At 42.9% G+C, this 25,720-nt stretch overlaps 2 protein-coding genes across 2 annotated transcripts; one reads left to right on the top strand and one right to left on the bottom strand.

Moving 5' to 3' along the window:
- Window positions 1–2,835: 2,835 nt before the first annotated feature.
- On the bottom strand, window positions 2,836–4,149 carry UQCRQ (ubiquinol-cytochrome c reductase complex III subunit VII). The gene is made up of 3 exons (XM_019964904.2): window positions 3,992–4,149; window positions 3,669–3,836; window positions 2,836–3,032 (listed from the first exon to the last, which is right to left on the bottom strand). The coding sequence occupies exons 1-3, from the start codon at window positions 4,128–4,130 to the stop codon at window positions 2,938–2,940; spliced, it is 402 nt and encodes a 133-aa protein (XP_019820463.2). The 5' UTR covers window positions 4,131–4,149; the 3' UTR covers window positions 2,836–2,937.
- A 955-nt stretch (window positions 4,150–5,104) lies between these two features.
- On the top strand, window positions 5,105–13,564 carry GDF9 (growth differentiation factor 9). Its single transcript, XM_019964903.2, has 2 exons — window positions 5,105–6,465; window positions 7,617–13,564. The coding sequence occupies exons 1-2, from the start codon at window positions 6,069–6,071 to the stop codon at window positions 8,579–8,581; spliced, it is 1,362 nt and encodes a 453-aa protein (XP_019820462.2). The 5' UTR covers window positions 5,105–6,068; the 3' UTR covers window positions 8,582–13,564.
- The last annotated feature ends 12,156 nt before the right edge of the window (window positions 13,565–25,720 follow it).

Genomic DNA, 25,720 nt, shown 5'->3' with positions numbered 1-25,720 from the left:
CGGTAGTTGTTTTATTTAAAGTCAAGCTTTATTAAAAGCAAAGTGGCATCCAGACAGCATTCAGCTGAAGTGACAGAATTGTCCAGATGTGGGCATGGCCATCCCACATCCCTTGAGTAGCTGTGAAGGCCTATTCCTGAAATTAAAACATAAACATTTTAAAAGTGCAGGGGCTCTGTACAATCAAGTATTTTGCTGAATGAATCAACATAAGAGTGCATGTTCCTTTCTCCAGCAGAAAGGTCTAAGCAGCCATAAGAAGAAGAAATGCTTGGCTGGAAAGCAGAAGCCAGGGACCTACATAGGTTAGCTGACCAGAAGCCAGCCCTGCCCCTCTTTGGGCTTTAGTCTCTTGTGTCAATGAGATGGATGGGAGCACCTCTGTGAGGCCTCCCAGGCACTGACATGTGGGTTTTCAAATGATTAATTTACAAGAAGAAAGAGACACACACGGTTGATAGCTTACAGCTTGGTAACTCTGAATACAACTCCGAGGGATTTTCTGTTTCTGAAGTTAAGTGCCTAGGATGAAATGTGAGACCGAACGGGTAGCTACATGAACAGCTGTTTGAAACACATTCCAGGTGGAGGGAAGATCATGAAGGGCTTGACAGTAATTGGAAATTTTTTGCTGTCCCTAAGTAGGACATGCCTAATGAAAAATGAAAGACTGAAATGGAAAAACTTTTCCGGGTAAAACTTCAACAAATAGAGTATATTTGCTCAGTTGCTGGCTAGAACTGGCATTGACTTCTGGGCCTGCATCTCTGGCAACGTGTTGGCTGATGGAAGTGTCCCCTTCACAGCATTATGCAGACCAGAGATAAATGCCTTTCTGGGAGCAGGAGCATTGCTGGGGAAAAGGAGAGCTAAATGAAAAAGTGATTGTGCCCCAGCAGCAGGTGAAGGAGCCACACCTGGGCTGGTGGTTCCAAGTGGATCCTCTATAGAGGCCCACAACAGTGGTCCCTCTTAAGAGACCACCCATTTTCAGTTTCTTTATGAATTTCTACAGATAGAATAGTCCATAAAATGATCCCAGATCCCAGTCATGTACAGGTGTACTGAGCTGTAATTCATACTCCACACCACTCACTACTACCACTACCCCCACCCTCCAGGACCCTACTACACAGAACTCTGAGTCACCAAACACAGGGAGGGAGGTCCTTTAGTGAGGGACAGGCTTAAAGCAGTGCTTAACAATTTTATCTGGAAGTAGAAGCTGAGTGCATGGAAAGACTTCTAGGACAGTCTTCTCAGTAGAGCACTACTGGGATAAAAGATTTCAGACCAAAAGGCTCAGAACCTAGTCTAGGCTAAGAAAGGGTTGTTTGATTTGGGGCTGGAATCTCCAAAGCACTCAAAAGAACCAGAAATAGAAGTCTAAAATGAAGCAAAGATGGGACAAGGGTGGCCATGCCACCTAGGAAGCTTGGGGCTAAAACTGGAGGGAAAAAAGAAACAGAGATCAATGGCCTGTCAAGGAAGTAGTCGATCCTCCCTGGCCCATGAACCTGTTCAGACTATGCAAGATTAAGAATGGGTGTATTTACACCTTAAGTTCACAGCTTTCATCAGATTCTCAAAGGAGACTATGACCCAAATATGTTGCATATCAGGCAGTGAGCCCTGGGAATAAACTTGGACAAGAAGCCAAACAGGAAAATTAGTTTGGTGAGGCTGGTTTTCATCACACACTTCTGTCAGGCCTGCGCTACCTCACCAGACTCTTACATTTCAGTTACTTCAGCCCTGTGGCTTTGTCTTAATATACCTATTTTATGGGTAAGCAGTTCATAGCTCAAGAATGAGGGTTTCTTGCCTTTACCACACATTAGGGAAGCAAGTTAAAAGGATATGGGCCCCAGGTCTATTAGTCTCAGCTGTACCTCCTTATCCTGGCTCACAATCAATGCAATCTCCTGATACCTTATAGATTTTTGAGGTAGTTTTGGTTCATGAAAGGCAGGAATAATAGAATAAGAAGGAAAGACACAGCCTGAGCCAGAAGCTGACCTACCCTGTGGAACTGCTGCTCTGGACCAGGACAGCTCCTTAGAAGAGAGGAAGTTTCTAGAAATGGAGTAGGGAACCAGAAGCATAAACTGCCAACACCTACCCCCACCATCTCCTAGGTGAAGGGAAAAGGGTAATTTTTCCACTAGAAAGATAATTCAAAGGCTCTAAGACAGGGGTGAACATTTTCCATAAAGGGTCAGAGTAAATACTTTAGGTTTTATGGGTCATACATGGCTAAAAAGCACTTTCAGCAACCTGGTACAAACGTAGCCAGTTTGCTGACCTCAGTTCTAGAGGCAAAGGAGTCACCTCATCTCTTCCTTTGATAGCTATCATGTAGAAGAGCATAGCTTTAAGAACAGAAACTTCAGTGCCAGATTCTACCATTCACTAGTTGTATAATTTGGGGCAAATTACTTAACCTGTCTGCCTGTGTCATCTGCAGAATGAGTGTAATGGTGATACTTCAAAGCTACTTGTGAAGGAAAAAACCACCAAAGGTAGCTGTGAGGTTTAAAAGACATTATTTGCATAAAGGGCTAAAAATACCTGACACAGTAATTACTAGATTTTATTGTCAATATGGAAGCAGTGGGCAGGGAGTTAACATTCCCTACAGTTGATGCCACCCACAACTGTTCAGTTGCAGCTACAGTCTTGTAGATTACAGAACAAGGGGTGAGCCACACTCCTTCCCAAACTCAGACTAGCCAAAATGGTTCAGCAATCATGCTGGGGAGGGGAGTTTATGAACTTGAAAACTGGCAGTCACATCCAAGGACTCTGCTTACACAACACACAAAATCACAACAGTGAAGCCCATAAGTTTATTGTGTCTTCAAGACACTACAATATACACTCCTCTCCCAGAGAAGGGTCTTTCAGAGACAAGGAACCATTATCCAGATGAGCTGCTTATCTGTCATTTTCATAGGCAGCTGGATTCTTCCTCTTCGATTTCTCAAACTCCTGCGTTCCCCATGTGTAGACAAGATAAAACGCTACGAACGCTATAAAAATAAATGAGAGGAAGCAGTGAGCACATACAAGACACATGGATCCCAGTCCTGTTTTCTGATTCACCTTATATTCTGCTTTCCTGTCTCTAGTTCTTAAGAAATCACTCTTAAACCAGATGATCAAAAAGCTTATGCTACAAACCCATTTTTAAGCTGTGTAAAAGAAAGGGGTTTATCCAGGAAAATGTGACCAAATCTTCCCTATCGCTCCCCTGTTGCACATTTTAAAATGCTTTAAAAACTGAGGTCAAATTCACATAGCATAAACTTCATCATTCAACCATTTTGAAATGTACACTTCTGTGGGTTTTAGCAAAGTCAAAATGTGCAACTATCATCACAATCTGCTGCACCTTTAACACAAAACAGTTCACTGCTAGGAAAGAAGTGGGTAAAGGTGACCTCAGAGGGAGACCCTGGAATCACACAAGTGACCTTGAGCCAGTCATTTCTCTGTGACCCAACTCCTTTATCTGTAAGATGCGGAGGACATGACCAGTTCAACGGCATTCAGGACTACTGAAAGAGAAAGCGTGTTTATGGCGAGCTGCAGAGTGCTCACTGAGGGGACCCGCAATACCCTCTGTGGATGGGAGTCTAGCCTCTCCGCCCGGCCAGGGCACTCACGCGGCGCGACGCGAAGGATGCACGCCCGAGTTCGGCGCAGAACGTTGGGGATGCCCTTGCTGAAGTAGTGCGGGAAGGCGCGCTGCTCGAAGGGCGACAAGCTGTAGGTGATCACATGCCGCACCCGTGTCAGATGCCCAAACTGGCGGCCCATGGTCACCGCAGCCTCTGCAAGACGGAGAGAGGACAAGCGTTGGGCTCAAGCCCGGGACTTGCCGCCGTCAACCCGAGTCCTTCCGCGGCGCTCCTCATCCCCCCAACCCAGAACGCAACCCCACCCTCCAGGGGTCCCCGAGACCGCGCGATGCGGCCCACTCACACACCGAGGTCACCTCGCCGCCACACCACAGGACCCTCCGGCTTCCGTCCACCACTTCCGGTAGGATCGGACGCCGCGCCAGGAGGCGGTGAGGTCACTTCCGGGAGAACTAGTTGCCGACTGCCTCCAGGTGACGGCGCCATAGCCCCCAGTGCCGAAGAGACGTGCCCCCGCCGCGTGACGTGAAGTGGGCGGTGCCTGCTCTGGGGTGGGGCCAAGCGCCTCTGGGCGGGCTCTGGGGTCCCGGGGCGCCCCCCACCGGATCCCCTCAATCTTCTCCTCGGTTCCCGGCTTTCCTCGGAGCTTCAGGAAGCGGCCGAAACCGGACGGACTAAGAGTACAAGAGCGAGGGGCCTGTCAACCTCGGGAGCTGCCCTAGGGTCGGGTGTCCTGGCGCTGTGGAAAGCGTCTTTGAGGCCGCCGCCTGGCAGTCAACGCGAGTTTTTGTACTGTCATGTCCAGTAAGCTGGAACTGGAATCGGCTATGGTCAGGCCCTCAGCGACCGCAGGACCCGAATCAGGGACACGGATCTGAGACTTCTCTTGTCAGCCACCGGATTAGAATCCACTGGCAGGGTGTAGACTTTCCCAAGAGATAATAAAAATGTTTCCATTTTATTGGCTAAAATGTTTCCATTTAGCCACAAGAGTCCTCAGGTAATAGTCCAACAAATGATGAGCAGCTGTTAGTGATTGTAGGAGGGAAGAGGCAACGTCCATCGCAGCCGGCTTCGCCCTGACAGAGTGCCTGGGGCCGAATGCCGCGTTGCCCACTGTTTACTCCACTGCCCAGGAGGAAGTCAGGAGCGTCGCGTGTGAGGCGATGGCATTTTCGGAAAGTGCTTTCTACTTAAGGATACTGCTGTCCTGTACAGCTGACTGACTTTTCCACTTGATGCAACGTGTCTGTAAATGTTTTTTTTCATGGAATTGCTGGCCATGTGTAATCTAGGACTAAGTTCTCATTCAGCAGTTTGGGTGTGTTTTATAACCCTCCTTGCCAGATCCGAGCCAGGGAGGTTTGGCAGACAATGAACTTAAAATTTACCAGTATACCTCGGTTTTATCAGCCTAGGTACTGCACAGACTGGTTCTGTATCTTACACGGTGAGTATATTCAGCTCTTCTTAGTGCACCCATGTCTCATTTATCTGAAACATAATCTCTAACCTGATCTTAGCTCAGAGGCAAGAACATAAATACTTACACAGGTAAGAATAAAAATACCTAGCAAATACTCCCACCATTTGAGTGATTAATAAAAAGCAAACCTTTCATTTATTTTCTAGCACCTGAAAACGTCTTTAAACCTTTCAATTAAAGTATGCATAGATGAATGTGCAGACCCAAATAAAGGCATCAAGATATACTTTAAAATGAGTCAAGATTAAATGTGATGTCCTCCTTTTTAAAGCATATTGCAGTATTCCAAGTACATATCCTTACAAAGCTGAGAGAAGTAGGCAAAATAACAGTTCTCTGCTCTCTGGAATCTCAATTCCAGTTGTGAATTTCTCTCGCCCTCCAAATCAACATGCAGTAAACAAATATTCTAAGCACCTGAAAGTAGGAGAGGTGGTACAGATGCAGGGAGAAGAGTAAACCCAATACCATAAGTTGCATACAAACAGATCTGGATATCATGATGAATCATTAGCTTTTCCACATGCCTTGGAAGTTTCAGCAAGCACCTAGGGAACATTTTAAGAATCTTAATCTCTCTCAAGAAATGGGCGGCTTTTTTTTTTTTTTTTTTTTTAATCACTCCTCACTTTCTCTTAGCCTTTCAGCTACATAGCTAGTCCATTAACTTAAGAGATTTTAAATAAATGCAGGGGAAAGGAAAAGGAAAACTATATGACCAAGTAAATCTGTATCTAATTAGGACAAACTGGATGAATAGGGTGTTGTCAGCTGATAAAAATTATCCTCAGCTAAGCATCCTTAAGGTCTGATTACAGAAGTGAACCTAGCCCACCCACACACCTAAAGTTTATTTAAGAGACCAACCAAGGCTCTTCCTGGTTTTTAGGAAGAAGACTGGTATGGGGAAATGTGTTCCTTGCTAATTCTTCCAAGCCATGGCGCTTCCCAACAAATTCTTCCTTTGGTTTTGCTGCTTTGCCTGGCTCTGTTTTCCTATTAGCCTTGATTCTCAGCCTTCTAGGGGAGAAGCTCAGATTGTAGCTAGGACTGCGTTGGAATCTGAGGCTGAGACTTGGTCCTTGCTGAAGCATCTAGATGGGAGACACAGACCTGGTCTCCTTTCCCCTCTCTTAAACGTTCTGTATGATGGGCACAGGGAACCCCCCAGGCTTCAGCCAGATGACAGAGCTTTGAGCTACATGAAGAGGCTCTATAAAGCATATGCTACCAAGGAGGGGACCCCTAAATCCAACAGAAGCCACCTCTACAACACTGTTCGGCTCTTCACCCCCTGTGCTCAGCACAAGCAGGCTCCTGGGGACCAGGCAGCAGGTGTGTGGGAGCAGATTGGTTAATGGGTGGAGGGAAGAAGAAAGATCTTTTGCATTTCAGTTACATAAAGGAGTTGGCCCTTGCTCCTTGACTTTCATTTTACTTTGCTTGGTACTCAATATCCAAATCCAAACAAACCTCGTACTTGATCTTAATGTTTTTTCCTAATGCCCTCATGGGTTGATGTAGGCTAAATCTCTTGCTAGAAGAGATTTAATGGGACTAAAGCCTGGGTAGAGTGCTGCTGGAGGTTAGCATCTTGTCCAGGGTCACAAAATCAGGACTGGAAAAAAGGTATTTTGACTTTGTTGCATATTCTTTCTAGTCTACCAATGTTGGCCTGGACATCTAGTCTACCAATGTTGACCTGGACATGAACCTACAGTACCTCTTTCAGCTGTTGGTGTGCTTTAATAAACAGGATGTTTTCCCCACATTTGTTACTTTCTGTGAGAGGAAAGCTTAAGTCCTTATGTGGAACAGTAGATCCATACAAGGACAATGTGTTAGTCAACAATCTTGTGTGTATGAGAGAGATGGGAGCAGTGCTATTTTAAAAAGAAAAAAAAATTATATTCATTAGTTCATGACTTACAGAAAACCCTTCTAACCCAGCAGGTCATTTGTGGCTATCTTAAACCCTTTCTCCTTCCTTGATGTCCTGTTTTGTTACAGTGGGTTTAGAGCTTCCATTTGTTGTCAGTCTCAAGTGTTCCAAATTAACTTAGACAAGTACTTTTTCTTTATTGATTCTGCCGGTAAGAACTTAGAATGTTTTCTTAACAAGCCTGGCAAGTGTCTTTTGATAGTTTTCCTCTTAAAGACTTTCCAAGAGAAAAATACTGCTTTCCTTTTTAGCTTTCTCTTTGTTTGGAGCAAGTTATTAAGATTCTAAAACTTCAACATATAATGATTCTCTCTTTTAATTCACCACCAAAGCTATTCTGAATTTCTGGTGATCCAGCAGTAAGTGCTGAGACTTAGATATGGTACAGATAACTTGCTTTTTCTTTATAACTCCTATCCCACCCTGACGTTTAAGGCTTCAGAAAGTGGGGAAAAAAGGGACAGAAGTACATTCTGAGGTACTGATTCCTTGATTTGACTTCCTGTTATATATGGCATTACTGTTGGATTGTTTTTCTTCTCAGGAACCCTTCCATCAGTGGATCTGCTGTTTAACCTGGATCGTGTTACTGTTGTGGAACATTTATTCAAGTCAGTCTTGCTATATACTTTCAACAACTCCATTTCTTTTCCCTTTCCTGTTAAATGTATATGCAACCTGGTGATAAAAGAGCCAGAGTTTTCTAGCAAGACTCTCCCTAGAGCTCCATACTCAGTTACCTTTAACTCACAGTTTGAATTTAGAAAGAAATACAAATGGATTGAGATTGATGTGACAGCTCCTCTTGAGCCTCTGGTGGCCTCCCACAAGAGGAATATTCACATGTCTGTAAATTTTACATGTGTGAAAGACCAGCTGCAGCATCCTTCAGCACGGGACAGCCTGTTTAACATGACTCTTCTCTTAGCGCCCTCACTGCTTCTATATCTGAACGACACAAGTGCTCAGGCTTTTCACAGGTGGCATTCCCTCCACCCTAAAAGGAAGCCTTCACAGGATCCTGACCAGAAGAGAGGGCTGTCTGCCTGTCCCATGGGAGAAGAAGCTGCTGAGGGTGTAAGATTGTCCCGTCACCGGAGAGACCAGGAGAGTGTCAGCTCTGAATTGAAGAAGCCTCTGGTTCCAGCTTCATTCAATCTGAGTGAATACTTCAAACAGTTTCTTTTTCCCCAGAATGAATGTGAGCTCCATGACTTTAGACTTAGCTTTAGTCAACTGAAGTGGGACAACTGGATTGTGGCCCCACACAAATACAACCCTCGATACTGTAAAGGGGACTGTCCCAGGGCGGTCGGACATCGGTATGGCTCTCCAGTTCACACCATGGTGATGAACATCATCCATGAGAAACTTGACTCCTCAGTGCCAAGACCATCCTGTGTACCTGCCAAGTATAGTCCTTTGAGTGTTTTGGCCATCGAGCCTGATGGCTCAATTGCTTATAAAGAATATGAAGATATGATAGCCACTAAGTGTACCTGTCGTTAACACAGACTCCTGTCAAGTAAAACCGTGAGTGTCCTGGCCAGTGTAAATGCCGTGCACCTGTCTATGCCTTTGGGAGGAAGTTTCATGTGTCAAATCTCTAACTGTACTACAGTGTGTGTTGTGTAAGGAGGAGCCTGTATAGATTAGCGTATTCTGTGGCATCTATCAATGTAAAGGGATAACAGCTGCCTTCCTCATGGCCAAATGTTTAAATGAAATGTATTTCTTTTGGAGAACTTTAAATTTTTTCCCAAGTAATTCTTTTTTCTTTTTATAGGAGTCTTCTTTTTGATGTAAGAAAATTAAAAAACAATTAGCATAAATCTTGGGTGGAATTGCAGTTCTAGACAATTCATAGTCTTATTTAATGGAGGAATAAATTCCTGTGAGTGGCATAAATTTTCTGTGTGCGGTTTTAATTAAAGATTTGCTTTTAAATGGTCATTTGAGAGGGAGAGGGAGTGTGTCTAAAAGCTAGTCTTTACTCAACTTAACTTACTATCCCTTTTTCAGAGTTAGAGAGACTAACTCTCTACCTAAATTAGACTAGAGAGTATACAATATATTGGGCTTCCCTGGTGGCTCAGTGGTAAAGAATCTGCCTGCCAATGCAGTAGATGTAGCACTGGAGAAGGAGATGGCAACCCATCCAGTGTTCTTGCCTGGCAAACCAAGAAACGGACGGAGAAACCTGGCAGGCTATATAGTCCATGGGGTCACAAAAGAGTCAGGCACGACTTAGCAACTAAACAACATACACTATAACCCATTTCTGTTGGGTTAGTAATTGGTACTAACTGTGTGCCTTAGATGGCTTTATTTAAAGGAAACAGCCTTGCAAATTTTCCCAAGAAATTGCAGAGTTTAAGATTTTTAAACGTATTTTCTCCTCTGTATATTTAAAACTCTGAACCTTTGGAAGGCAGTCAAGAAGCATTTTTTTTTCTTAGTTTGGTTTTGCTGCTTTCCCTCAGCTCCCATCACTCCACCCCTGCAGGTTTTTTCCAGGTGAATTTAGCACTGTTAGCACTAAATTAAGCTGGCAGTGACTAGGTTATATTACAGACCAGGCCTTGTTTGTATATGAGGGCTTTTATGTGGGTTTTCAGTAAATTTACCTTGAAAGAGACCTGGAGACGGGGAATCCAGGGTTGAGCAGTGATTTCTGTTTCCGAGTTTGTAAAACCCTCATCTACAAATCAAAAGTACCTCCAAGATGCAAGTACTTCTCATTCTTGTAAATGATCTTTGCTTGGTGCCTAGTGTCTAAGGAAGTCAGCTGGGATTTTGATAGAGATTGTGTTGAAATCTGTAGATTAGTTTGGGGTGTATTGCCATCTTAACATCAAGACTTCCAATCCATGGTGTGGTGGATCCATTTATTTAGATCTTCAGCTGGTAAAGAATCTGCCTGCAATGCGGGAGACGTGGGTTCGATTCCTAGGTTGGGAAGATCCCCTGGAGAAGGGAAAGGCTACCCACTCCAGTATTCTGGCCTGGAGAATTTCATGGACTGTGTTGTCCATGGGGTCACAAAGAGTCAGACACAACTGAGCAACTTTCACTTAAACCACTACAATATTGTAAAGTAATTAGCCTCCAATTAAAATAAGTAAATTTAAAAAAATAAAAAAATTTTTTTGTAGTTTTCAAATACGTTTTGAACTTTATATTGTTAAATTTATTTCTAAGTATTTTTTATGATATTGGGAATGAAATATTTATTCTTGAGTTGTTTCCTGGTGTTATCTTGCATACACTTTATAAACGCACACACACTGTCATAAATGCTCTTATCTCCTCATGATTTTTTTCCCTCAAAAATCCCTTTTTTTCTTTTCTTTTTTTCTGAAAAATGGGACTAAAAACAAAAGTTTCAGGTGGCCCAGTTTCCAATAACTTTGCCATCTTGTTGTATAACTTGGAGTCATTATTCTTGGGTAAATGAGGCTGCAGGTGTAAAAGAAATGGTGTTTTGTCATTCTGTTATTCTTAGGATTAAAAAATATTTGGAATGGTCAGGCCACAAGTGATGGTGACAGGGTACAACTGAGCTTATTAAATCTTCCTTAATATGCTAAAGGGAGCCGGGAGAATTGCCTGAGCCCAAACAGTGTGCAGTGGAAGCTGGGGATTGATATTCCAGGGTTGACAAGAGTAATATTGGAAGCTTTTTGCCCCTAAGGTGGAATGGTTTGGAGTTGAATTATATGCTCCAAAAGAGGTCCCTGTTAAATGCTTTTGTGTTCAACTTTTTGTGCAGACTTTTTGAAGGCATAATGCACTGAACCCTGAAGTTCTAGAACATAGAAATCATCGTATTTCCATTTTAGTTGGAAACTTTCTTTCTGTATAAAGAAGCAAATTAAACATAGTTTGATGGGCAGATTGGCCCTTTGATATCATTTAGGCAGCAGCTCAATTCTTTGGGAAATTGAAAACTTTGTCTTACAAATCTCTGAAAATCATAACCTCTTTAAGATTATTTATCAAAATATAGTTTACCCTTAAACAACACAAGGGTTAGAGGCGCTGACCCCATGCATAGTCAAAATCCAAATGTAGGAACTTCCCTGGGATTCTAGTGGTTAAGACTCCCACTGCAGGTTCATCCTTGATCAGGGAACTAAAGATCTCACATACGGCGAGGCCAAAAAAATAAATTCACATGTAACTTATGATTCTCCACAAAATTTAACTACTAACAAACTGTTGACCAGAAGCCTTACCGATATCATGAACAGTCAATTAACACACATTTTGTTTGCTGTATGTACTATAGGGCTTCTCTGGTGGCACAGCCGTAAAGAACCCACCTGCCAATGCAGCAGACCCAGGTTTAATCCCTGAATTGGGAAGATCCCCTGGAGAAGGAAATGGCAACCCACTCCAGTATTCTTGCCTGGGAAATCCCCTGGACAGCTTTGGTGGGCTACAGTCCACAGGGTTGCAAAAGAGTTGGACACAACTTAGCTACTAAAAAACAAACAAGACAATGTACTAAATCCTGTATTCTTATGATAAAGTAACTTAGAGGAAAGAAAGAAAAAAAATCTCCCTAAGTATGGCTATTTTCAAATGGATCACATGAGATCTATCCACTTTAAGGATCCCTTATAGCTCCCCAATCGCCCTAAACTGGCGTTTATTTCCTTAAAGATGGGAATTGTTTTGCTTTATTGTTTGTTTTGGGTTTTTTTTTTTTTAAATCATGGTTTAGTTCTGTGGCTGAGTATGGAATTTGGTCTGCAAGCGGAAGGTTTTGAAAATGGTGGGGGAGTTTGATGGAAGTTAAGTATTAGAGTCAATGCCAAAATTAGGAGTAGATAAATAGTTCATCTATATAGGTAAGTTCTAAAATTGTCTGACTTAAAACACTTTCGAGTAGTGTTTTGATGCTATAACTGAGTAACTGTAGCTTGAAGATCTGTGAGCTTGGCTTCCTCCCATCCCCTTAGGCTTTATTTGTAAATTTAGTCTTTTTCATAGGACATCGTTAATATTCAGGGTTTATGTTTACTAAATTTAAACTTCAAAGATTCTCTTCTACACAACTGAGGAGGATATACTAGTCTCCCAGCTGCCTCCTCCATATGAAACCTGTTTTTCTTCAGTTACTCTTATAAAAGCTGCCAATTTAGAAAATAAATGAGAAAGGACAACAGTGATTTAGATCTGGAAATTCGAGGATGAGGCTACATCTGCCTTAAATAGATGCATTCAGCTTTGGTATTTAGTCCAGATGAGATACGAGGTCACTTAATGTGATGAGTGCCTTAGAGTGCCAAGAAACAATGGGCCATGTCAGGAGCTGGGTTCACCTTCAGCTCTGAGTTTCCTGTCTTTATTAGTTTAAATCAACTCCTCTGTTAGGTTGAATACTTTGTTTTACTAATCAGCTTCAAGGGTAGCAGCTGCTCAAGTTGGTTCAGAACTCAATTTAGCCAATCTGTGGGAAAAATTAGTTACTCTTTCGTGAGGTAAAGGATGTACTCATGGTTATTTAAGTGACAAAAGAATAATGCTCAGGCAAAAGAACCTGGTTTATATCAAAATTTAAGTAGGCAATTTTAATTTGTAACTTTGGAGGGATTGTAACTTATAAAATGATAATTGAAGTGAAATTAAAACATTTAAAATATTCTTTAAAATATTTAGAGGATGTAAATCCCCCCAAATATTTCTTAGGTATAACGATTGGCTGAATGATTGATAGAATAGAAAAGTATGCTGTTTTATACATTAATTGTTCTCTAAGAAGGAAAAATCTGCTTGATCCAACATCCGCTGGATCATGGAAAAAGCAAGAGAGTTCCAGAAAAACATCTATTTCTGCTTTATTGACTATGCCAAAGCCTTTGACTGTGTGGATCACAATAAACTGTGGAAAATTCTCAAAGAGATGGGAATACCAGACCACCTGACCTGCCTCTTGAGAAACCTGTTTGCAGGTCAGGAAGCAAAAGTTAGAACTGGACATGGAACAACAGACTGGTTCCAAATAGGAAAAGGAGTACGTCAAGGCTGTATATTGTCACCCTGCTTATTTAACTTATATGCAGAGTACATCATGAGAAACGCTGGGCTGGAAGAAGCACAAGCTGGAATCAAGATTGCTGGGAGAAATATCAATAACCTCAGATATGCAGATGACACCACCCTTATGGCAGAAAGTGAAGAGGGACTAAAAAGCCTCTTGATGAAAGTGAAAGAGGAGAGTGAAAAAGTTGGCTTAAAGCTCAACATTCAGAAAACGAAGATCATGGCATCTGGTCCCATCACTTCATGGGAAATCGATGGGGAAACAGTGGAAACAGTGTCAGACTTTATTTTGGGGGGCTCCAAAATCACTGCAGATGGTGACTGCAGCCATGAAATTAAAAGATGCTTACTCCTTGGAAGGAAAGTTATGACCAACCTAGATAGCATATTCAAAAGCAGAGACATTACTTTGCCAACAAAGGTCCATCTAGTCAAGGCTATGGTTTTTCCTGTGGTCATGTATAGATGTGAGAGTTGGACTGTGAAGAAGGCTGAGCACCAAAGAATTGATGCTTTTGCACTGTGGTGTTGGAGAAGACTCTTGAGAGTCCCTTGGACTTCAAAGAGATCCAACCAGTCCATTCTAAAGGAAATCAGTCCTGGGTGTTCTTTGGAAGGAATGATGCTAAAGCTGAAACTCCAGTACTTTGGCCACCTCATGCGAAGAGCTGACTCATTGGAAAAGACTCTGATGCTGGGAGGGATTGGGGGCAGGAGGAGAAGGGGACGACAGAGGATGAGATGGCTGGATGGCATCACCGACTCGATGGACATGAGTCTGAGTGAACTCCGGGAGTTGGCAATGAACTGGGAGGCCTGGCGTGCTGTGATTCATGGAGTTGCAAAGAGTCGGACACGACTGAGCGACTGAACTGAACTGAAGAAGGAAAAATAAACACAACCAGGAGATTGAGACACTTCATCCTTAACCAGAAATGACAAGCCAAGTATGTCCGCTTTATGTGGTTAATTACTTCCAGATGGAGTTGTGCTTCCCAACCCTATATATATTATACAATTTTTAGAAAGGGTCTTGATTTGTTAGTAAGACTAGGACTATTTCAATATTCATTTAAAGAACAGGATTTTGTAGATGGCCTGACAGTATTACTTTCTCTTACCCTACTATGTAATACAACTTGTTGGGAAGAAATGAATAGATAAATGTGGATAAGAGTCAACTGTACATTTTGGACATCTCATTAAGAATAAGTACCTTGTGAACAGTTCAGAGTCATCTGTAGAACTGTGTTTCGTGCTGGTGTCTTTCCACATTGAAGTGCTATGACTGGCAGTGTTAAGAGTTCACAGCCTGTGCCTGGATGTCGTTTCAGTATTCTCAGAAATAATTAGCTCATTGAATAAATATTTATTGAACACTGACTATGGGCTGGATGCTGTGCTTAAGAACAGTTTGATGTCCTCAGCTTCACCTACCAGAAAAGGAGACATCCTTTATTCCCCTAAGTTCCATCAGTGAGCATTCATCACTACAGAATGTTCTGTGAAGGAATACATTTGGGTCAAGGGAAATGTTGACCCTAAAATCAATATAGTTTTTATCTCTGGGTGGAATTAATGGTTCAGTATGTTTTCATCTTAGACCATTTCGCCTCTACCTTTGAAACAGCATACCCACACTTTCTTTACTCATCTGTTGATGGACACTTAGTTTCTTTCCATATTTCGGCAACTATAAATAATGCTGGTAAGAACATTGGGGCGCATTTATTGTTTCAAATTAGTACTTTTGTTTCTGATATATATATATATATATATATATATCAGATATATATATATATATATATATATATAGATATAGATATATACCCAGGAGCAGAATAACTGGGTCACGTGGTAGTTTGGGGCTTCCCCAGTTGTTCAGCAGTGAAGAATCTACCTACAATGCAGGAGCCACAGGAGATGTCAGTTCCATCCCTGGGCTGGGAAGATCTCCTGGAGGAGGGCATAGTAACCCACTCCAGTATTCTAGCCTGGAGAGTACCATGGACAGAGGAGCCTGGCGGGCTACTGTCCATAGGGTCACAAGCAGTCGGACATGACTGAACTGACTAGCATGGTAGTTTTATGTTTAGTGTTTTTGTAAAACTTCATACTCTTTTCGACAGTAGCTGCACCAGTTTACATTCCCACCAACGGTGTATGAGAGTTCTCTTTTCTCTATATCCTCACCAACGTTTCTCATTTATGTTCTTTTGGATGCTAGCCATTCTGACAGATATGAGATGATACCTCAATATGGTTTTAATTTGCATTGTTGAGAATGTTATCAATAGCTGTGGGTTTGTCATATGTGGCCTTTATTATCCTGTGAGGTATGTTCTTCTATACTTCTATACCCACTATCTAGGGAGTTTTTAAAAATTTTTATTTATCTTTGCTTATACTGGATCTTCAGAGAAGGCAATGGCACCCCACTCCAGCACTCTTGCCTGGAAAATCCCATGGACGGATGAGGCTGGTAGGCTGCAGTCCATGGGGTCTCGAAGAGTCGGACACGACTGAGCGACTTCACTTTCACTTCTCACTTTCATGCATTGGAGAAGGAAATGGCAACCACTCCAGTGTTCTTGCCTGGAGAATCCCAGGGACGAGGGAGCCTGATGGGCTGCCGTCTATGGGGTCGCAGAGTCAGACACGACTGAAGCGACTTAGCAGCAGCATACTGGATCTTCATTGCTGTGCAGGCTTTTCTCTACTTTCAGTGAGCAGGGGCTACTCCCTTGTTGTGGTGTGCATGTGTCTCATTGTGGTGGCTTCTCCCGTTGTGGAGCACGATCTCTAGGGCACTGGGCTTCAATAGTTGCAGCTTGTGGGCCCAGCAGTTTTGGCTCCCAGGCACTATAGCACAATTACTCGGGCTTAGTTGCTCTGCGGCATGAGAGATCTTCCCTGAAAGTGAAAGTCACTCAGTCATGTATGACTCTTTGCTGATCCCACGGGCTATATAGTCCATGGAATTCTCCAGGCCAGGATACTGGAGTGGGTAGCTGTTCCCTTCCCCAGGGTATCTTCCCAGACCAGGGATCGAACCCAAGTCTCCTGCACTGCAAGCAGATTTTTTACCATCTGAGCCACCAGGAAATCAGCTATAAGTAAGCATATATTCTCTCCCTCTTGAGCCCCCCTTCCACCCCATCCCACCCATCTAGGTCATCATAGAGTACTGAGCTGAATTCCCTGTGATATATGGCTGCTTCCCACTAGCTATATTTTACACATGGTAGTGTACGTATGTCAGTGATACTCTCTCAATTTGTCCCACCTTCTTCCCCCACTGTGTCCACAAGTCTGAGAAACTTGGAGACTTTTAAACTACAATTTTACTTACTCAATAAATATTTACTGGGCACACCCTACATGTAAGGGACTCTTCCAGATGCTGATATGAGTGGTAAACAAGACAATCGTGGCACTTGATTGCATAGAGTGTCTATTATATGGGAAAGAGACAGACAATAAACAATTAAACAATACAAGTAGAGATATATAGGAACTTCTAGGCAGAACAAATGGATGTGAGAAGAAACTTATGTTCCAAGAACAGAAAGAACTAGATGTGATTGGGAAGTGGGAAAGGAGGAAGAATGGGTAGAAGGCAAGTGGAGTGGGAGATGAGACTGAAGAAGCAGACAGACCAGATGATACAAGACCTTGTTGACCAGTGCTTGGGGATTGGACTTACATGTCTGGTTCAATAGGAAGCCCTTGAGAGTGTTTAATTGGGGGCCTGCTGCTGCTGCTGCTGCTAAATCGCTTCAGTCATGTCTGACTCTGTGCAACCCCACAGACGGAAGCCCACCAGGCTCCCCCATCCCTGGGATTCTCCAGGCAAGAACACTGGAGCGGGTTGCCATTTCCTTCTCTAATGCATGAAAGTGAAAAGTGAAAGGGAAGTTGCTCAGTCATGTCCGACTCTTAGCGACCCCATGGACAACAGCCTACCAGGCTCCTCCATCCATGGGATTTTCCAGGCAAGAGTACTGGAGTGGGGTGCCATTGCCTTCTCCAACTGGGGGCCTGAAAGGGTTAAATTCATTGTTTTTTAAAGATCGTATCAGTATTCTATGTAGAGTTGTTTGACAGAGATGAGTCTGAAGCAGGGAGAACTTTGGGTTTTAGGGGGCTATTGTCATGGTCCAGGTGAGAAATGATGCTGACTTGGAATATGGCAGTGGAGATGGGCATGCAAAGACATGAAGAAACTTGGGATTTACTTTTGTGACCTCCATTTGTTACTTGGCCTATCTCTCTGAGCTTGTAGGATGGCAGTCTTCTACTAAGAGAAGAAACTTAGGTTCTTATGGTGAAATGAAGAGGTAAAACTTATCCTATTCCTTGGCTCCATATTCCCATCCATGTGAGCTGCCTCTTAATTATAATTTTTTCATTGTTCTGTTTGTTTTCTTCTTGCATTATTTCTTGAGTTTTGTTTCTGTTTGTTCGGGTTTTGCTTTTCACATTGGAGGCTTTTCTCAAATGTCTTTTTTCCATTTGTAAATATAAGGCTCTATAAAGCTGTTGGAAGCTCTGCATGGGAGGGTGAGATGTGTTAATTTGTGTGCTCTTTAGTTTGAGGCTCCTCTGTTTAAGTTTTTGTGCAAAAAAATTATCCATCCTTCTGGTGGGAGGAAGATGGGTCAAAAATGTATCCTTAGCTGCTGGTAGTCTTAGAGCCAAGCAATGCAAAGGACTGTAAATTTTTACCTAATCCCTTTTTATTACAATACTGACTGCATCTCTTCCTCCAACCTCCACAACGCCTCTTTGTTTTAACTCTTCTGTCTGGAACTGTTTTGATTCAACTCTTACATAAAGTCAGGGCTTCCCTCATAACTCAGTTGGTAAAGGATCCACCTGCAATGCAGGAGACCCCAGTTTGATTCCTGGGTCAGGAAGATCCCCTGGAGAAGGGATAGGCTACCCACTCCAGTATTCTTGGGCTTCCCTTGTGGCTCACATGGTAAACAGTACACCTGCAATGCAGGAGACCTGGGTTTGATCCCTGGGTTGGGAAGATCCCCTGGAGAGAGGAAAGGCTACCCACTTCAATATTCTGACCTAGAGAATTCCATGGACTGCATAGTCCATGGGGTCGCAAAGAGTCAGACACAACTGAGCAACTTTCGCTTACATAAAGTCAACTCCTAGTATCCTGCTGAGTTGGCTAAGGAATAGTCCTCTCTCTGCTTGGAATGGGTCCAACTGTTCCATCTACAGATTTGGGCAATATCCACTTAGTTGTAGCTGGTACTGCTGCCTTCCATGGCATGTGGCATCATTTCCTGAGGTTCCCAGGATTCTGTTCAGTGTCTCACGTAGCTTCTCATTGACATCCCCACTCCCCACAGGTTTAGATTTCCTTTTTAATTAGCTCTGTTCACTCTTCTAGACAATTTTCAGTCCAAAACTTTGTTCACACATTTGCTGTGCTCTCCTCACCTGATCTTTGCCTTTTGGGTATATTTAATAATCACTTATAATTTAAAAAAAAAAAAAAAGGCAGAGGAACCAGAGATCAAATTGCCATCCATCCATTCACTGGATCATCGAAAAAGCAAGAGAGTTCCAGAAAAACTGGAACTCTGCTTTATTGACTATGCCAAAGCCTTTGACTGTGTGGATCACAAAAAACTGTGGAAAAATTCTGAAAGAGATTGGAATACCAGACCACCTGACCTGCCTCTTGAGAAATTTGTATGCAGATCAGGAAGCAACAGTTAGAACTGGACATGGAACAACAGACTGGTTCCAAATAGAAAAAAGAGTATGTCAAGGCTGTATATTGTCACCCTGCTTATTTAACTTATATGCAGAGTATATCATGAGAAACGCTGGGCTGGAGGAAGCACAAGCTGGAATCAAGATTGCTGGGAAAAATATCAATAACCTCAGATATGCAGATGACACCACCCTTATGGCAGAAAGTGAAGAAGAACTAAAGAGCCTCTTGATGAAAATGAAAGAGAAGAGTGAAAAAGTTGGCTTAAAGCTCAACATTCAGAAAACAAAGATCATGGCATCCGCTCCCATCACTTCATGGGAAATAGATGGGGAAACAGTGGAAACAGTGTCAGACTTTATTTTGGGGGGCTCCAAAATTACTGCAGATGGTGATTGCAGCCATGAAATTAAAAGACGCTTACTCTTTGAAAGGAAAGTTATGACCAACCTAGATAGCCTATTCAAAAGCAGAGACATTATTTTGTCAACAAAGGTCCGTCTAGTCAAGGCTATGATTTTTCTGGTAGTCATGTATGGATGTGAGAGTTGGACTATAAAGAAAGCTGAGCACTGGAGAATTGATGCTTTTGAACTGTGGTGTTGGTGAAGACTCTTGAGAGTCCCTTGGACTGCAAGGAGATCCAACCAGTCCATCCTAAAGGAAATCAGCCCCATGTCTTCATTGGAAGGACTGATGTTGAAGCTGAAACTCCAATATTTTGGCCACCTAATGCAAAGAACTGACTCATTTGAAAAGACCAATGTTGGGAAAGATTGAAGGCAGGAGGAGAAGGGGACGACAGAGGATGAGATGGTTGGATGGCATCACCGACTCAATGGACATGAGTTTGGGTAAACTCCAGGAGTTGGTAATGGACAGGGAGGCCTGGCGTGCTGTGGTTCATGGGGTCTCAAAGAGTCAGACACGACTGAGCAACTGAACTGAACTGAATGTCAGTGGGAGGAACTAGAAACAAGTTTGTGTCCTCAGCTCTTCAAATCAAAAGGGTAGATCTTTAAGCAGCATGTGAAGTCCTTGTACAAGCCTCTGCTTAGAGAAAATGAGTAAGAAAGTCTATTGCAAATTCCCTTTGTGATCTGAAAATAACTTTAGCACCACAATCTCTTCCTCATGTGATTTCACTCCAATCTCCATCTTGATATTGCCCCCCTGCCAAGGTAGGGTTCCTGACACTTATAAAGTGCACATATTAAACAATTGGCCCTCAGTATGGACTGGGTTCTGCACCTGGCTTCTACCAACCTCAGGGTGTGCAAACTGCAGGTAGGGAGGGCTGACTACACTACTCTGCTTGATATAAGGGACTTGAGCAATGTGGATTTTTATATCCACAGGGGGTCCTGGAATCAGTCCCCTCAATACTAAAGGACAATAATATATTTATCACTTAATCTGATACAGCCCCCTCCTGCCAGCTCTTCTGAATAATGACACTCGAATGTGCTTCTTTCCCACTATGGAACTGCCCAAGCCTTGTAGAATCACTGTTGGTAAAAATGAAGTCACAGCTCTCACTGGTGAGAACAGTGACGACAGTTTAATGAGAGAGGCACACGTTGCCCCTCTCTTTACACATGTGAAGCTTTGCATTAATTTTCTGTAGCTGCCTTTGGAGTATAGTTCTCAGGGGCAGTCTAATTATCTGCCCCATGCAAATGAGAGGAACTGATAGAACTCTGTCCACCATAAAGACCTTGGACCTAATTCTGCCAAAGTTCTCTTTCTTTGATAAAACTGCACGTGTAAGGCTGACAACTACCATACAGATACACATGCAGTGTCAGGATTGGAGTATGCCTTCACTTAATAAGTCCTGACAATAATTTAAGTATTCTGATTATAATTCAAGTCAGACAACATTTGTTAACAGGTAGCACTAGACTTCTCTGTAGCTCAAATGGTAAAGAATCTGCCTATGAGGCAGGAGACCAGGGTTCAATCCCTGGGTTGAGAAGTTCCTCTGGAGAAGGGAATGGCAATCCACTCCAGTATTCTTGCCTGGAGAATTCCATGAATAGAGAAGCCTGGCGGGCTACAGTCTGTGGGGTCACAAAGAGTCAGACACGACTGAGTGACTAACACACAGCACTAGGCTATATACTCTTGATCAGACTCCTTTTGTATTACTGCTAAAGACTTATTTTAATAATTAGTAGACTTTAATTCATCCTCAATAGTTTAATTTTTAAAAATTTTATTATTGTTTACTCATTTACTTAACTGCATCAGTTCTTAGTTGCAGTATGTGGGATCTTTCACTGTGGCACACAGAGTCTCAAGTTGTGGCACACAGACTCAGTTGCTCTGTGGCATGTGGAATCTTAGTTTCCTACCCAGGCATCAAACTGGCATCCCCAGCATTGCCAGGCAGATTCTTAACCACTGGACCACCGGGGAAGTCCCCTCAATAGTAACTTAAAAGTCATGTGACCTCCATGCATGTGAATATTGAGATTTGTGGCCCACAGATAAACCTGAGATCTCCTGGTATGCATGCTTTTAGGTCTGTGGGCAGATGGTGCTCTGAGACAGTGGGTAAATTAGTGCAAGAATACATGAGTTTTCTTTTTGGGTTTAGACACACACTTAAAATATCAGAGTAATTATAGCCCTTAGAGACCATTTGTTGCTTATGTATGAAGATCTTGGGCAAGAATGGACCAATGTCAGCAACTATTGTTAACTCTACGAATATATGTGTGCATCTGTAATACATACACATACAGAGAGAAAAGTTCACATACCATAAAATTCACATACCACTTCACATCATACACTTTAGTGATTTTTAGTATACTCACAAGGTGGCGCAACTATCACTGATCTCTAATTCAGAACATTTCCATAGTTCCAAAACAGAAGTTCATACCAAATAATACTCCCTGTGCCCACACGTTCCAGCCTCTAGCAGTCACCTATCTGTTTTCTGTCTCTATGGATTTGCCTCTTCTAGACATTTCATTTAAGTAGAATCATACAATACGTGGTCTTTTGTATGGTTTCTTCTTCTTAGCAGAATGTTTTCAAGGTTTATGATTTTTGTAACAAGCATCAGTACTTAATCTCTTTTTATGGCTAAATACTATGCCATGTTATAGATATACAGCATTTTGTTTATCCATTCCTCTATTGATGACCATTTGGGTTGTTTCTAGCTACTGGCTATTATGAATAATGCTGCTATAAACAGCTACATGTTCAGATATGTGTTTTTGCACGCAACATATGTTTTGAATTCTCTTGGCAAAGATCCGTCTAGTCAAGGCTATGGTTTTTCCAGTAGTCATGTATAGATGTGAGAGTTAGACTATAAAGAAAGCTGAGCTCTGAAGAACTGATGCTTTTGAACTGTGGTGTTGGAGAAGACTCTTGAGAGTCCCTTGGACTGCAAGGAGATCAAACCAGTCCATCCTAAAGGAGATCAGTCCTGGGTGTTCATTGGAGGGACTGATTTTGAAGCTGAAACTGCAATATTTTGGCCACCTGATGCAAAGAATTGACTCATTGGAAAAGACCCTGATGCTGGGAAAGATTGAGGGCCGGAGGAGAAGGGGACAACAGAGGATGAAATGGTTGGATGGCATCACCAACACAATGGACGTGGGTTTGGGTGGGCTCCGGAAATTGGTGATGGACAGGGAGGCCTGGCGTGCTGCAGTTCATGGGGTCGCAGAGTCAGTCACGACTTAGTGACTGAACTGAACTGAACTGATATACTGAGTGGAATTTCTGGCTCATATGGTAACTATGTTTAATTGTTTGATGAACTAACAAATTGTTTCCAAAGCAGCTGTACCATTTTACATTCCCAACAGCAGTGCAGGAAGATTCTGACTTATCTACATCCTTGCCAATACTTAATGTCTGTCTTTTTGATTATAGCCATTCCCGTGGATGTAAAGTGGTACCTTGTGGTTTTGATTTGCATTTGATGTTGAGCATCTGTTCATGTGCTTATTGGCTATTTGTATATCTTCATGGGAGATACGTCTTTTTGAATCCTTTGCCCACTAAAAAATTGGATTCTTTGTCTTTTTATTGTTGAATTGTAAGCTGTTAAGCATGCTAAGGTAAATCTAATTTAGATAAAGCACTCACTGTTCCAAGAAGACCAGCAGGTTGCAGTTTGGGTTTACTTTTAAAGCAAAGTGCCTTTTCAGGCACTTGCTGCATTTTTCAAAAACAACCATTGTTCATAGACTGTATGTGAACTAGGACCTATTGCCATCACTAAAAAAGATATTAATCTACTTCTAAGAACCATTGCAGAGGATTGGAAAACCCAAATGAACTCAGAAATCCTTGGTTCCATCCATAGCAGCAGCTTCCAGACCTCTACCTGCTGTCCCACGTGAGTGACAGAAGCAGTGTACTCTGAAAAGAACATAGCTCCTTACAGTATATTAAATGATATCTTTTTGTTAAAACCACCAACAGGAGAAAGTGAAACAAGAATTGTAGGTAAACTTTAAAGTGTGTACACACAGGCTAATCGCTAAGTCCTGGGGACCAAGGTCACCATCCGGAGGATGTTGCTGCTGCTGCCGCTAAGTCGCTTCAGTCATGTCTGACTCTGTGCGACCCCATATACAGCAACCCACCAGGCTCCCCTGTCCCTGGGATTCTCCAGGCAAGAACACTGGAGTGGGTTGCCATTTCCTTCTCCAATGCATGAAAGTGAAAAGTGAAAGTGAAGTAGTATCTGACTCTTCACAACCCCATGGACTGCAGCCTACCAGGCTTCTCCGTCCATGGGATTTTCCAGGCAAGAGTACTGGAGTGGGTTGCCATTGCCTTCTCCCAGCTGTGAATTCAGAAAATGGAGGAATGACCCAGCTGTTCACCTGGGTCTCTCACTTGCATTCATTCAACAATCACTGATGATAGTTCTGAGCCTAGTACTTCCAGGCTCAGCCTGGTACTTCCTTTCCTTCAAGAGTTCACAATCTGTCTTATGGGACAGACATACAAGTAAATGAGAAGGTGTGTATATTCTACAATGTAATGTTAGGTGCAGCAGGGAACAATGAACTCTCCCTAGAGATAGCAAGGATGTTTCCCTGAGGAGGCGGTTCTTGGCTCAGGGGTTGTACAACTCCGCATCACGATGGGTCCTTCCTAAGGACATTTTCTAGTAGGAGAGGGAAGAAAAAAAGAAACTTCAGCATGTGCCCAACTCTCTGTGGGGAGCGGGGCAGCTATGGGATGGAAGCCTATGCTTCTAGGTCTCCAGGCAGGCCCACCTTGGCCTGACATTTGCTTAGTCTTTTGGTCCATGCTAAAAAAAAACAAACAAAGAACAGGTAGAATCTGGGCCACCCTCTTTAGTGCAAGAATAGGAAAAAGGAACCAATCTCCAAACTTTCTTGTCTTTGATTTTATGTTTATCAAGGGAAATCTTGTTTTCAATTTCATAGCAAATGTTTATCACTTTGAACCAGGAACTTGCCTGCCTTGTATTTCTCCTGTGCTGCTTTATCCTGTTTCCTGAGTTGCTAGTTTTGAGCTTGTTTAAGGCTTGTTAGAGGATCTCCAGCCACATCAAAGGGCATGGACCACATCCCCTTAGCCCCAGGGCAGCTGTGGGAGAGCTTTCTCACTTCTCGCCTAGTGGTTGCTTCTTCCAGGGATAGAATAACTCTGAACACCCAAATCTGGCCAGATTTTCCTCCAGCCTAACATTGGCATCCCAGTATTAAAAGATGTCTTACCTTTATTTCCAAAATTTCTTCAATTCAGGCAGCAGCAGCCAGCTCCTACAACTCCAAAAAGGAATGCATCGGAAGGAGGACTTGTGGCTCACAGACTTGACTAAAAGGCAGGAGGACCAGGCAATGAAAGTAGACAGGAGCTAAAGGAGGCTGGACAGCAAGAGCAGGAGACAGGTTAGGACCACCACCACATCACACCGTCCAACTCCTAGTGGTTTCTCACCTGTCCCTACATCTCCATGACACCCACATGAGAGTCCCAGTCCCTGGCAGGAGCATCACACTGGTCAAGCCCAGGTCTCAAGGTTTGCACTGTGGCAAGCTGTCTTTCAAAATGGAAGAAGGGGCTCTCTCTCCCCAAGACCTACACAATATGTGTTCCCCTAGGAAGGAAGTGTTCAGATGTCTACCACAGCCCTGTTTGAGGGAGTAGTAAGCAAAGCTTAGGAGGGGAGCAACACTCATGGGAGACCTCTGGTGTATAAACCAGTCCTCAAAGATCAAATTGACGCTGGGATTTAGTTAGGATTGTCTTCCCTACAGGAGAAACTGAAGTGAGGAATAATAATGATAACTAACGCCACTTGCTGATGGCCTCCTGTGAGCCCGTGCTGAGTAGATTTGATGAAATCTCATTTAATCTTTACCTGGCAAACATGTAGTCGTATCCATTTTATAGATGAGGGAATGAATTGTTCAGGAAGGTTGGGATATCTCCAGGGTCAGACTGGCATTCACTTAGGTCTGCCAGGCTGTGGACTCACGCTTGCTCTCTCACTGCTGGTTTTTGTATACCCAGGACACAGTGAATTGGAGGATAGCTCTCTGTCCTCCTTATTTTTTTTTTTTTTAATTGTGGTATTTTATTTTTGTTTGTTGTAGCACAGCAGCAGACTAGCAGGCAGCATGATCTTGTGGGAAGACCTTGTGGCTGGGGTGTCTGCGGAACTGATTTCTAGGCTGTCACCCACCCTGAAGTAGTTAAATATAAGTATAGGCACTTGCATCTCTACACAAACCAGGCAGGGCTTCAGAGAATGTTCCACTTATTGGAGCTATGTTGGAGAATTTTGTTGTCCTCTTTTTTTAAACTTCTCTTGATCCTTCCCTTGGAGTACA

Source organism: Bos indicus, chromosome 7 (genome assembly GCF_029378745.1).
Source record: "Bos indicus isolate NIAB-ARS_2022 breed Sahiwal x Tharparkar chromosome 7, NIAB-ARS_B.indTharparkar_mat_pri_1.0, whole genome shotgun sequence".
Taxonomy (NCBI): domain Eukaryota; kingdom Metazoa; phylum Chordata; class Mammalia; order Artiodactyla; family Bovidae; genus Bos; species Bos indicus.
Note: the sequence above shows the minus strand (reverse complement) of the source record. Positions and strands in the feature narration are given on the sequence as shown.